We start from the raw sequence: 15,076 nt of genomic DNA on the forward strand, positions 1-15,076 counted from the left end.
GATACATTGGCACCTCAAGCCGATGCCCGAGTGCATTCGTAGTATGTTGTGAAAATGTATGACATGATCGAGTCCGAAATAGGAGTTCATAAATAGGTGTGAAATACCAAATCGGGACCGTATTTTTTACTTCGGAATAGCGACTATTTCGGGCTAGCGATTTCGGATTAAAGATTAAACATTTAGTTAAACAAAGAAGGAGTAAAATCGGGACAGAAAAATAATTTCGTAATATCGATGATTTCGGGAAAACGGTGTTCGTAATAGCAGTGTTCAACTGTTCTTACAATACTACTGCTACTGCTACTGCTACTGCTACTGTTACAGCTACTGCTACTGCTACTGCTACTGCTACTACTACTGCTACTACTACTACTACTACTACTACTACTACTACTACTACTACTACTACTACTACTACTACTACTACTACTGCTACTGCTACTGCTACTATTACTACTACTACTGCTACTACCTATACTACTACTACTACTACTACTACTACTACAACAACTACTACTACTACTACTACTACTAGTAATACTACTACTACTACTACTACTACTACTACTTGTCGCGAATGAAAATGGTTCGTCTCTCAGGGCGACTGCAATTATCCAAATACACTTTTATAAAGAAATGGAACAATAGTTTCCAAATTAATCCAACGATGTTTACGTCTCCATCGACAAAATATGAGTGCGCTGTGCACGAGGAAAATACCGCCACCAGCTGTGCACGAGGCGAACTACTTTAATAAATATAGACAGTGAAAGCGAAAATGAAAGTGAAATTAGTATATGAATTAGTGAATGATAGGAATGACTGAAAGGAATGGAAGAATAGGAAAATGGATTATCACAAGAAAGATGGACTTGGAAAGAACGTGTACTGGATAAACATACATGTAGACTACTACTACTACTACTACTACTACTACTACTACTACTACTACTACTACTACTACTACTACTACTACTACTACTACTACTACTACTACTACTACTACTACTACTACTACTACTACTACTACTACTACTACTACTACTTCTACTACTACTACTGTTGCTACTGCTACTGCTACTGCTATTGCTATACTATACTACTACTACTACTACTACTACTACTACTACTACTACTACTACTACTACTACCACTACCACTACCACTACCACTACCACTACCACTACCACTACCACTACCACTACTACTACTACTACTACTACAACTGCTACTGCTACTGCTACTGCTACTGCTACTGCTAGTGCTACTGCTACTGCTACTGCTACTGCAACTCCTACTGCTACTGCTACTGCTACTGCTACTGCTACTGCTTCTGCCACTGCTACCACTGCTACCACTGCTACCACTGCTAACTCTACCGCTACCGCTACTACAACTACTACAACTACTACAACTACTACTACTACTACTACTACTACTACTACTACTACTACTACTACTACTACTACTACTACTACTACTACTACTACTACTACTACTACTACTACTACTACTACTACTTCTACTGTTATAAACCTAATAAAATAATCACAAGTCTTCTTGCACTGTTGTGCCATAGTGAACACATTATCACCGAATACAAATTCGGGCATCTTACATAAATTTGATTTGTAAAATATATGTTTTGAGGTAAATGGGATCAACGGCAAAACTTTTTTGCTTGTTAAGGCTGTACTATAGATAAATATGTTATTCTCTTCCTATTTATAAAATTTCGAAATTTTCGCAACATGAATCCTTTAACAAAAGTGTGAATTATGTATTAGATACATAAAAGGAAATTTTATCGGTTTGACACGAAGCTCAAATTGCTTATACATCCGTTTGCTTAAAAAATGCCAGATGCTATGGCGTATTAACAGACAATTTAAGAACGTTATTGCCCAACACCAGTTTTTTCCTCGTATATCTACAATACATAACAACTAACTTTTTGCTGTACTTGTTCACCAGATTTATTGATATAAAACAATGGCCATAAATGGTTATGCCGCGTTATTAAACACAGTAATTCTCAATAAGCCGGGTTTTTGTCACGAATATTCAGGTTCCAGAATCGAAAATGTATGCATGTAATGAGCTTAATGTTGGTTAAGAATGTGTGCAAATAAAATAATTTGAAGGTTAATAGCTAGTGATAAAATCATTTTATATGAGCTTAAATGACATGCTTTTTATTGTCGCCAGAGCAAAGGGCCAAACTTTCCTAAATATTAACTTCATACTATAAAAACACATAACGAAATAAAGTATTTATTCTCATATTATACATTGACAAAACCACATTGCTCGGTTAAATTACGTTAGCGTGCCAAAACAGAAGTCATGGGCTGCCCTTTGATTGTAGAAAAAACAATTTCACCAAATATACCGACATGTTCGTTACTTTAAATTTATAAGGTTAAAGTATCTTGGTAGCATATTACAGATACATGCTTTTCATATATTTGACTTAATCAAACATTGTTCAAATTATGTGCAACATATCAGTGTTTGTTACATGCTATTTTGCACAATGCTGACTGAAGAATTCCATATCAAACTGACATGTTCGTCATCGTACTTTACATAACAATACAGTCTAGCAGTACTGCTTTTTAACTCGTTGACGCGTAGCCTTGTGCATGTGGTTTTACATACTTAAAAGTTAACATGGCGAGATTTTCAACTATCTTAAACCTTTATATCATACAATCGTTTGAAATGTCAATGACCAAATATTCGTTACTCAGATATAAATAAATGGGTGTAGGATTTTTGTAACTTTGGGACGGTATGAATCAACAGGGCTTGTCTTGTCCTTTTACATCTACACTCCACAGACACTCTATCATTGAAACTGAATAATGTTTTCTTTTCTGTATGCTGCAGAAAAAAATATAAAAAATAGCATACATTTAAAAATGTATATAAGTGAATGTACAAGGCAAGTTCGGAAACATTTATCATGGAGTTTTAGAATAAAAAGGCGATATAACTTTCAAGATGTTTTTAAATTGGTATCAATGAAATTCAATGCAATCCACTTCCACACTAATGATAGGAAAGGAGTGTACATTTACAAACACTGAATATACATATTTCTGGTATCCATGACAACACACATATGTTCCTCTGATACAGTAAAAACACAATTATCGCAAAAACGATATGCATTTTACGGTATGTTACCACCATTAATTAAGAGTTTGATATGGTGTTGAAACAGTTAATTAGACATTTTAGCACAACACTAGCGCGTGTAAAAATGGTGAATTATATGTAATATGGTATTTTTTATTTAAATATTTGAAATAATCTTGACCTGAGTCAAGTCTGCATTTTGGCTTTGTCATGGATACCAAAAAAATCCTTATTTAACGTTTGATATAATGCACATTTTTTTTCTTATTTATGTTCATGTTCAAGTCGGAAAGGTCATATTTACATCATTGCTCAAATGATTCCATTTGAAATAAGTTTAAACATAAGCGCAAAACCATTGTTCATTTGGGTAATAGCTGCTTCATAAATTATATGCCTGTAGCACATTCTACCATAGTTTTCCTTTATTTAAAGAATTTAAGAATATAGATCCCTAATTATTGTCATTTACTAATATGTAGTATTAAACATATGTTTTCATTTTTACATGAAGGTTTACGATTGCAACACATCTGTTTTCAGTGTGTGTGATACGTCTAGGATGAAGTTAACGTAGATTGCCGATACCCCAAATCCTACAATACATAATGCTTTTCCTTTTATCATGCAATTTCTTGGCGTAAGAACACCAATGTCAATAAATGATGAATACGACTAATCAACATCATTGTACGTTTCTTAATAAACGAAATCCATATTTATGGTCAAAGAAGCCCTGACTACTGCTTAATTGTTCCGATGCAAAAAAGTCAATACTATGACTACTTTATTCGAATTCATCAAGCTGTCATCAAGCCCATTGCAACTTAACTGAAAATAAAGTGGCGTCCTACACAAACAATTGTGATCAAACAAATGAAAAAGTATCCATACTGGCCACTCTAGTGCCGAATAAGTTCCTCCTTAAAAATCATTTGAAATCTCTCTTTTTTGTGGTATTCGAAATAATATTAAACCGAATGAGCGTGGAATTGTGTTGTTTGACTTTAAATCAGGATGTTTATTTTTGTAACTATGAAAATAACCAGTAACCTTTAAAAAGTGAAGCAAAATGTTCTCTTATTTATCAAATCGATTTAATAATATGGTGCCGGGAGCATTTTGGTTTATTTGGTTTGTTGACCACATGATGTGTATCTTCAGTCGGTTGGGCATGTGACCGCGAAAACTCACTTCTTTTCTGTTCTGAAATGACAGCGGGAAACACAAACAGTGCTCCGAAATCTTACCAATAGTCCGCCTGCTAATAACCACGAGAATCACTCGCCCAGAAAATCCAAACACTATGCATGATAATGGCACTGATTAGAAATTTAGTACACTTATCCTACACGCAAAATGCTGAAACATAAGTAGCAATCAACGAGAGCTAATTCAATGTCTGTGGTAAATGACATATCTTACTAATAACACCATATTTGCCAGTGCAGTTCTGAACAATAATATCGTCATAAATTAAACCCGTGGAAAATGTTGCGATTAATTACATACTCGTGATCTTTAATCGTGACATGTAATTTGCGAAAAAAAAATATACATGAATTGATAATTGTGAATTGTCGTTCAACGTTTATGTACACTCACAAGCTCATTTAAGTACTGTGTCAGTAGTGTGAAAAAACAACAACACTTGTCTCTTTTTTTAAAGGCTCACATTAAATTTCCCGATTTATTTATCCGCCTTGCCAGATTAACTGTTTCTATCAGCGGCATTAACCTAGTATTCTGTATTTATACAACAATTGCAACATGTCTTGGTTTCGGCTATATATTCAACATGTATAAACTAATGAAGGACAGCTAAGGAAAATCGTTGAATCGTCATTATGGATTGATACAAAAGCACGATTTGTAACAAAGTAAATATCCAATATGAAATTTATGTAGAGAATCTTAACATTATTGAGCGAAGTCAATTGCAATGCGCAGGCATTTTAATCAAAATATTTAAATTATTTTCTGATTAAATAAGATGTACAAAGTAAATTTCATCAAGTGAAGTCATTAGATAAACACATTTTTCTACCACTAACTAATACTAAAACTCTCATTTTTTTTCTAAAAACCATTTTTATTATGTTAAAGGTATTTTAAAACATTCAGAAAATATATTCATTTCACCAAAAATAATCACTTTAATCGAACATATCAATATTGATTATACAGTTCATTCATATTATTCATGTCAAAACATCAACACTAATTATTTAACTATTCGCCGATAAACAACTATATCTTCAATGAGGGAGTGAATATGAAGATTATATTATGATTTGTAACTATTGATAACCGATTGCCAATGTGTGTTGACGTGTGCATTTTACCTAGTTTAAATGCCAGGTAATCTAATTCGACTGATGTCCTGTTTCACTGTCCGTTCAAAAGTGAATATACCCTCGTGCATTGGTGTTAATGTTGATGGGAGTGGTATATATGCGTTGATAGTATGTTTTAGTACATGTGTTTATCGTTCAATGTTGTTTTTGGTAATTTCCTTGTACCTTCTGAAATGGTTAATAGTTGACTATTATTATTACATATTTACACCTCAACTTCCATTCCTTAAATGAACTGCCTTTCGGCAATTGCGTTCATCAATCGATGAACGCAACATCTTCGGATATGTTCGGATCGCAATTCATTGCATAACAATATACATGAAAGCTATTGATCTTGTTATTGGTTGTATTGTGTCTGCAGGTCCCGTAAAATATAGATCAACATTTTTAAAAGTGTTAGTTTATTATATTTTAAATATATTGGTACCAGAAGTGTTTCAATTTTACGTTTTAAAGTGATTTCAATTGGTTGATCTTTTCCCGCGTTATTGTGACGTCATTTAAGAAAATGTTTCCGGTTATAGTCGTGTCGTTCTATTTACAGAATGGGTAAGAACGGATTACTGAAAGGTTTTCTTAAATGAAATAAAGGAAAAAAAAAACAATTCTTGAATGAAATAATGAACTATTGGTGTAAGTATAAGGAATGAATTGCGGGGTTGATGTCATTATCGGGGATATGAACGCAATTGGGTTGGTCAATGTGTGTGGAGTCCTTAAATATTTCAAATGAATTATTGACGCATTATTGACTACGTTGCAGCATATCATTCATATCGTGTGAATAACATCCTTTTTTATAATCAATTTTAAAATATAATAATACATAATTTCAAGATCGATTATGGCAATATTCGTTACAAAGCAAGGAAGATAGATTTTCAGAACAATCGCAACTAACATTATAGTTTATTAATTATTTACTGGGCCTCTATTAGGTGTAGGGTCTTAATAACTTATGAAGTGCCAACATTCGTCTTTATAAGCTGGCTAATATAACAAATAACGAACACTCCAGATAATAAGTATTCATATTGAACGACAATCTGACATGCATTAAGAGTAAATGAATAGAATATATAAAAATATACACATGGATATAAATCATAATTGATCTAAAAAAAAGACATTGTTACTTCAGCTGAAAATAAATATTATTTTTTTTGCGTTTGAGTGAAACGAATTAGAAGAAAATTTCTTTCCCTTGTAATGGAATGACCGCCAGGTGGCATTTTATATGCACGAGTGGTTAATAGGCACGAATATTTCGTGCGCATATGAATGTAAAGGCATTCAGCTCTAGGAGCCCGATACGCTAACATCGATACAAATGATTGTAAAATTTTACCAGCAAAATTCAGGACCGTGAACGCGCTTGACGAGAATTTCATCCGAAACAGTTGCTTATCTGAGGAGTTTACAAAGATCAAAGAAGGACAAAGAACTACAGTCCCACCGCCAAAACAATGCAAGAACAACATTTGCAACCATATGAAAAATGTCTTCCGTGATATGTGAGGTTTTTGTTTATCTCGTGCACAAGACTATGTTAAGTCGTGGCCACGACCTTTTTAGTAGTTCTTTGTGTGTTCGATTCACAATCGGTAAGTCAGTCGGTGAGTCAGTCAGAAAGTCAGTCGGTGAGTCAGTCGGTGAGTTAGTCGGTGAGATCGTAAGTTAATCTATTTGCATACAAATGTAAATGCGTTGTGTTGGATAAGATATTACATAATCAAAGACCGACAGTTCATATGTATATATTATAAACTGCGGTCAATAGGACCTACGGCTTGAAATGTTTAGTGTTCGAAACCGCACCTCGTAGATTGAGTGATTTCTAGATTCACAAATGCTCACTCTATAAGTCCAATGTTTGATATGTAAAAAGGTACATGGTCATGATTGAAATCAAATCGCACTACTGTTAAAAATATAGTTCGTTACAAAAAGGAATTCGTTTGAAACAGAGTATCACAACAAGCCTATTTGCGTGTATTTTACACACTTGCACCTCCAATGTTTATACATGGCACTTTCACATAGATTATCAAACCAGTTTGGTTTGTTTATATCACTTTAATCAGATCGTTTGTTTGACGTGGAATAAAAATTTTGCTTTAGAACTGAAAATATGCCATTTAAAGTGCTTTTACTTAAACTTAAGCATACATTGTATATATTCGCAAACTATAATAAAGTGCGAGTGGGGTAAACTTACACGTAATAGGTATATTTTTTATATGGGGGAATTCCAAATATATCTTTGGTATGTGTAGATATTTATTGTCGTTTTATCCTTGCATAGAAAAGAAGTGTGTTTGTATGAGTATTAATAAATTGATCTGCGAAAAAAATTCAAGCTGTGGGAAATTGGAATAATACAAAAGTAAATTCATGAAATCAGTTTTTAATGACCAAAATAAATAATGTTGTATTTACTCTAGCTAACGTTACGTATGTTTTTTAGAAAATCAAAAACGTCCTGAAAATAAAACAATTTTAAGATGCAACTTTTATGAATGTGATCATTTAAAAAATGTGAGCATTTTCTTAATCAAGTAATCTGAACCAATTTACCAAATTATACGGGAAATGACCTCTATCGGTGTTCCACCAACTTTGTTTTAATTGTTTAACTCATTTTATAGAGTACGTTTGTCTACGGAGAATCATCGAAAACATGTGTATAATAATTTATAATTATTCTCAACTGTTTCAAAACAATAGGTATTTAGTGTAGTTATTCTGTTAAGGTTACATTTTAACCAAACTGCAAGACACACTACAAACTGCATTTACCTTTTGGTATTACTATAATTCCTGTAACCGAGCCGAGGCATCGGTGCCTATTCTTTAAAAAAGCAATGCCGACGTTCAAGGATATATATCTGATGAATAGCAAATGTAAGTGTTATCCATGCCTCTAAACTAGTTCATGTATATTGTTGAATATACGATATCAATTCGGCAGGTTTATTTGGCGTTTACATTTGCGAAGTATGTGTGACCTACAGTACATATTTCAGCGCAAAAATGTCATATGATAACAGGGTGATTTATTTTGAATAAACTGCACAGTTTTCAAAAAATGTTTTATATAATTTTGACCTTAGTCAATTATTCCATTGATATGGTTGTTGCATATTTAACTTTACCCAATAGCATCAACTCTTGCTGATAAGTCACATCTCTGTGCAACTGCATACCACATGCTTTGACAGTAGTAGAGTTCTCAATGATTATTCTCTAGTAATCTACAGTTAAACTGTTATTATTATAAACATTTACGTAGGCAATAGGCTTTGCAATAGTATATATATTCCATTATAATTGATTGGAATTAATTTATTCTGAACAACCTTTTTTTGTACCGGCAACCATAATATTTGGTTAACGGACATATTGAATCTTGATAATCGTCTTTTGACGAACCGCTAATTTTAAAGATTTGTATACAACATATCTTACTGTCCCGATCATGTTTAATGCTTTCTAAATTATTAAATTATATACCTTTTATATTTATTTAACTGTTTGCGAAACTTAATTTTCGATAACAATAATTTATTATCTCCGATGTCAGAGAAACAACCAATCGTATTATCCCTTTTGTTATGCACGAGTTATCATATGACTTTATGTGCGTGAACAAACCCCTTCTTTCCGCGTGCATATACATGTCCAATTTATCACATACATTGTACTTGTTCAACTATTGATTGATGTATTTCTCCTTTCAGGCAAGACGAGAGACAATTGTAAGTATGTTTTTAAAATATAAATTTTGATGTATCGCAAACTCGTTTATGTATACATTCCTTTATTTAAATGGCGATGATGTTTATGAAACGAAAACATAATGTTTCAATGTCGGCTTCTATTTTAGTTTCAATGTATCTTAACATGTGTTAAGATGTATTTAACATAATTTATCAGGTCGGAAAACACAAATCATTTTTTGTATGTTTAATGTAGACCATCAGTATCAATTCTACTCGTCTTACATGGCAGCTTATTAATTATAAAGCTAGTTTTATACATCCTCATATATAAATTTGAATTAATCCCAACGTAGTTCGTGCATGCTAAATTATATGTGTATATATGAGCAACAATATCGAAAGGGATGAAAACAAAGTTACAATTTTGTGTTTGCTTTAATGAAAATGTACAGCAAGCCAACCATGGTATACGTAGTTATATTATTTTGTTTTAAATACAAATGCGTGAATATAAATAAAAAGTAATTGTATTTCTAGGCGAAAACTTGATTCAGGAATGTTCATGAAGTATTTAAAATGTGTTTCATAATTCTTCTATAACTTATGTAAACAACTTCAGTTTAAAATACGACATCCTTATATACATACTGTACGTACCTATGTTTGGATTTGAGATATAAGATACGTCTCCTTCTGTCGCAAAATGATTTCGTGATTGTACACGCGTGGAAAGTAGTTTCAAGGCCATGAAATAAATCACAAAAAGGAAGATATTACGAACTTAATTATATTGCAGAAACCGAATTTTAATCAAACAAGGGTCAGGAATAAAAATCAATAAGGAACTTACTTTTCTTGGTCACGATAATAACTGAAGTTTGTATTTACTAAGCAAAGTTCAAGCAAGTTTCACCTTTAAGACCTAACATTATTGGGGAGTGTTTATGAAATTCATAAGGATCGTACAAACACAAAACAATCAAGAGTCGCATTCTATGCCTGTCATATTCCAGTTTTTCAGAAGTAAATGATCATTCGATGCCAGTCTTGTGGTAAACAATCCCTAAAATTCACAATATCACAATATTTAAAATGTTACCAGCAAATGAAAACCAAGTTTGTTAACATGCTTATACGTTAATACGTAAGCTACGTAACCATGCATATAACGGGAACACGTTATTAACATTGCTACGCTAGTACCGGAATACGTTATGAACATAGCCATGCTACTACGGGAATGTAAATATTTCTTAGAATAAATTATAGCAACGTTAACCCTAGTGGCATGCTTGTTAATGCTGTACTATGTCTATTATCCTTTACCTATTTATAATCATCATTCATTTTAATAATATCGTTGTAGCAGACATATTGTAAAATGTAATCAGGACATTATGAAACCATTATTTTTATTCCTGACCCTTGTTATGAACCTTATGACTAGTGTACAAATGCAACATCACCTTCATAAAACTAAGTAAAACAAATATCACCTGATTTTCAAAACGTTCACAGACATCCTGACATAGCAACTAACTAATGATTGGTTGTTTTCACTTTTCAGCTCAATGAGAAAAACATTGATTATTTCAAAATAGTTCATGAACATTCCTGAATCAATAGATTTTCACGGAATATAAGAATATTAACTATAAATTCCATTCACAATGCTTTTGGATGAGGGGTAAGTAAAAACGCAGTAAGGTGCAGTCGAATACTACGTTGATGGTATAAAAAATGGTGAATGATTTCAAACGTTGTATATTAATTTCTAGTATCCATAACAACACGCATTTTCAGCACAAAATTTCAACTCTCGGCGATATAATTTTGATGAATTTTCGTTTCAAAATCGAAACCAAATCATAATCATTGTAACAGATAGTGTATTTAATAGGTAATTTACATATGTCAACTGGTTGATTTAATATATACCAATTTTTACATTTAAAATGAGGAATTGCAATAATGGGATCGAGATTTATCTTACATAATACTTCGAACCGAAAACACAATATGTGTTATCTGTGCTTTTCTTACCGCCAGTTTCTCACTCTTTTTACTTTACTCGTCAAATGTGATGACATATTAATCATCAAGTTTGTGTTATATTTTTCAACAAATGAGATATATATTAAGTTTTGCAACCAGCAGAAACAAATGCTTTTCAGAAATTAACATCGCAACTCAAATTGCTTCATATTTAATATTAATGTTTCTGGGAACAGAGTTTTGACAAATATTACAGGCTATTTGCCAGGCTGCTATAAACCTTCCCCCGTTGACTTTTTTTCTGAATAAAAAGTTTCAAATTTCGAAAACAATAAGTTCAAGCAATGCTCTATTATGTGTTTAGCTAACCAAATAAAGCTTACTCTATGTCAACCATGTTTAAAAACAAATTTTAGCATGGATCAGCAAATGCTGAAAAAGCAAAATTATCATCATTGTAAGTATAGATATGGATTTGGTTTATTTTGAAGTAGAAGTAGAAAAATAACGTTCTGTAAAATAGACCAGTGCCATAATGTGTTCATTTTTAACGTCCATGTTCAAGTGCCATGCCTATACATGCAAAGCCTCGTTTTTATCGTTTTTAAAATGAACTCGTTTAATAAATTCAATACAAAATAAACACTCTTTTGAGATCCTCTACTTAGATAATTATATGCATGATTTATAAACACGATTTCTTCAACAACACATGTACATGTATTGGAACTCGTATAACCTTCTTACTATGCAAAACGTTTAATTACATTTCCATGGATTCAGAGAAACTATATAAGCAATTATTTCGTTTCAATCAAATCAGCATGTTATATGCCAATGTTTATATGCATTTATTAAATTAATAACGTTTAAACATGTTATATAAAAGTGTTGGTAAGCCGTAGTGACGTCACCATTTCAAAAAAGAAAACTCCGTATAGTGTTTACATTTAATATATCTTTTCCTATTTCATCTATATTTTTATACAATTAAACATTTATGATAATCGAACTACAAAATAATGTTTTAATCTGGAACATTTTTATATGCACTGTATTTTACACATGCTTGACTTATATAGCATATATGTTCTGGACGGAAAGCAATTATTTCTGTGCACATCTTAGCCATCAGTTTATCAAATTCATTCAAACATCACAGATCTAGTGTAAGGTTTTTCTAAAAAAGAAAACTTTAATATGTCTTATGGTTGTAAACTTATGCTTAGTTATGTTTGTACATGTAAGACATTATTATAAAAGAAATAAAATATATTGATGTAATCACACATTTCATACGTTATTTATTATAAACCAATCTTCTTTGAAATATATATATCTAAATGATACAGTACCCTTACTTTTCACTAGATATTTAACAAACAAAAATAAGATTAAACAAACAAAAATAAGTTATTTAACAGTTCATGTAAATAACAGTTTAAACCTACATGCAGCTATAGAACATGTTTTGCTTATGGTGAATACATGTATATCACACCTATCAATCAAGTTCTGTACAATAAGGATTCTCAATCAACACTTGTCAACAATATCATCTTTGGTAAAAAGTAAACTATATAATATTGAAGCTCAGCCAAATTTAACCTTCAATATACGACTATCGGTTCTTGAAATAACATAACAAGCTAGGTACTTTAATGTTAATAAATACTCCGTTTCAACAATAACACTTGTTTAGAACCAAGAATAGGTGCTGAGCTTATATATATTTATGACAGATTGAAGGAAGGAAAGTGTCGAAATTCCAGTTTGGCAGATTTAAACCGTTTTCTGTTTATATCATGAATCTTCCTTTGACTTAGTTCCAATCAAAATCTCCTTATTCGTCTTGTCAATTGTTGTTTGATATATTTTTATGGGAGTTGGGCAGGTGGCGGTAAATAGGGCTTGCATCTTTGGTTACATCTAAGGTCAATGAACTGGCTGACACCGTTTAACAACCAAATGTATACATCACGTTGACACACGAGGGTCTATAATGACACGCAGTTTACATATGCCGTTGAGCATAGAGACAATTACCAGTTCCCTTATGTCCATAAGCATAGAGACAATAATTAGTTCCCATATGTTCATGAGCATATAGACAATTACCAGTTCTCTTATGTCCATAAGCATAGAGACAATTACCAGTTCCCTTAGGTCCACAAGCATCGATACAATTACCAGTTCCCTTATGTGCATAAGCCCATGAGCATGGAGACAATGACCAGGTCCCTTATGTTCATGAACATAGAGACAATTACCAGTTCCCATATGTCAATGAGCATTGAAACATTGAAACAATTACCAGTTTCCATATGTCCATGAGCATTGAGACAATAACTAGTTCCCATATGTCCATGAGCATCGAGACAATTACCAGTTGTTCCCTTATGTCCATAAGCATAGAGACAATTACCAGTTCTTTTATGTTCATGAACGTAGAGACAATTACCAGTTCCCTTATGTTCATGAGCATAGATACAATTGCCAGTTATCTTATGTTCATGAGCATAGAGACAAATACCAGTTCCCTTATGTAAATGAGCATCGAGACAATTACCAGGTCCCGTGTGTCCATGAGCACCGAGACAATTACAAGTTTCATTATGTTCATGTGCATAGAGACAATTACCAGTTCCCTTATGTTCATAAGCCCATGGGCATGGATACAATGACCAGGTCCCTTATGTTCATGAGCATATAGACCATTACTAGTTCCCTTATGTCCATGAGCATAGAGACAATTACCAGGTCCCGTGTGTCCATGAGCACCGAGACAATTACAAGTTTCATTATGTTCATGTGCATAGAGACACTTACTAGTTCCCATATGTCAATGAGCATTGAAGCAATTACCAGTTCCCATATGTCCATGAGCATAGAGACAATAACTAGTTCCATTATGTTCATGAACATAGAGACAATTACCAGTTCCCATATTCCAATCAGCATTGAAACATTGAAACAATTACCAGTTCCCATATGTCAATGAGTATTGAGACAATTACTAGCTCCCATATGTCCATGAGCATTGAGACAATAACTAGTTCCATTATGTCCATGAGTATTGAGACAATTACTAGTTCCATTATGTTCATAAGCATAGAGACAATTACTAGTTCCCTTATGTCCACAAGCATCGAGACAATTACCAATTTCCTTATGTTCATGAGCATCGAGACAATTACCAGTTCCCTTATGTACATGAGCATTGAGACAATTTCTAGTTCCATTATGTCCATGAGCTTTGAGACAATTAGTAGTTCCATTATGTCCATGAGCATAAAGACAATTACCAGTTCCCTTATGTCTATGAGCATTGAGACAATTACTTGTTCCATTATTTCCATGAACATTGATGCAATTACCAGTTCCCTTATGTTCATGAGCATATACAAAATTACCACTTCCCTTATGTCGATGAGCATAGAGAAAATGTCCAGGTCCCTTATATTCATGAGCATAGAGACAATTACTTGTTGCCTTATGTCCATGAGCATAGAAACAATCACCAGTTCCCTTATGTCCATGAGCATAGAGACAATTACCAGTTCCCATATGTCCATGGGCATAGAGACAATTACTAGTTCCCTTGTGTTTATATGCATAGAGTCAATTACCAGTTCCCATAGGTCCATGAGCATAGAGAAAATTACTAGTTCCCTTATGTCCACGAGCATGGAGACAATTACCAATTCCCTTATGTTAATGAGCATAGCGACAATTTCCAGTTCTCATAGATAATTACCAGTGCCCTTATGTTCATGAGCATAGAGAAAATAACTATTTCCCTTATGTCCATGAGCTACAGTTATTTACCAGTTCCCTTACGATCATGAGCAT

At 32.9% G+C, this 15,076-nt stretch overlaps 1 protein-coding gene across 8 annotated transcripts in view; it reads left to right on the forward strand.

The window, feature by feature from the left end:
* The window catches only part of LOC128221240 (hornerin-like), a 102,929-nt gene that overhangs the window by 64,780 nt on the left and 23,073 nt on the right, over nt 1–15,076 (forward strand). For all 8 annotated transcript variants that reach the window (XR_008258926.1, XM_052929766.1, XM_052929767.1 and 5 more), the window contains one exon: nt 9,248–9,265. Coding sequence is in view for 6 of the 8 variants with exons in the window: in XM_052929766.1 (XP_052785726.1) it covers nt 9,248–9,265 (18 nt within the window). In the remaining 2 variants the exon portion in view is untranslated. The remainder of the gene's footprint in view (nt 1–9,247; nt 9,266–15,076) is intronic.

This window comes from Mya arenaria, chromosome 16, assembly GCF_026914265.1.
Source record: "Mya arenaria isolate MELC-2E11 chromosome 16, ASM2691426v1".
NCBI classification, from domain to species: domain Eukaryota; kingdom Metazoa; phylum Mollusca; class Bivalvia; order Myida; family Myidae; genus Mya; species Mya arenaria.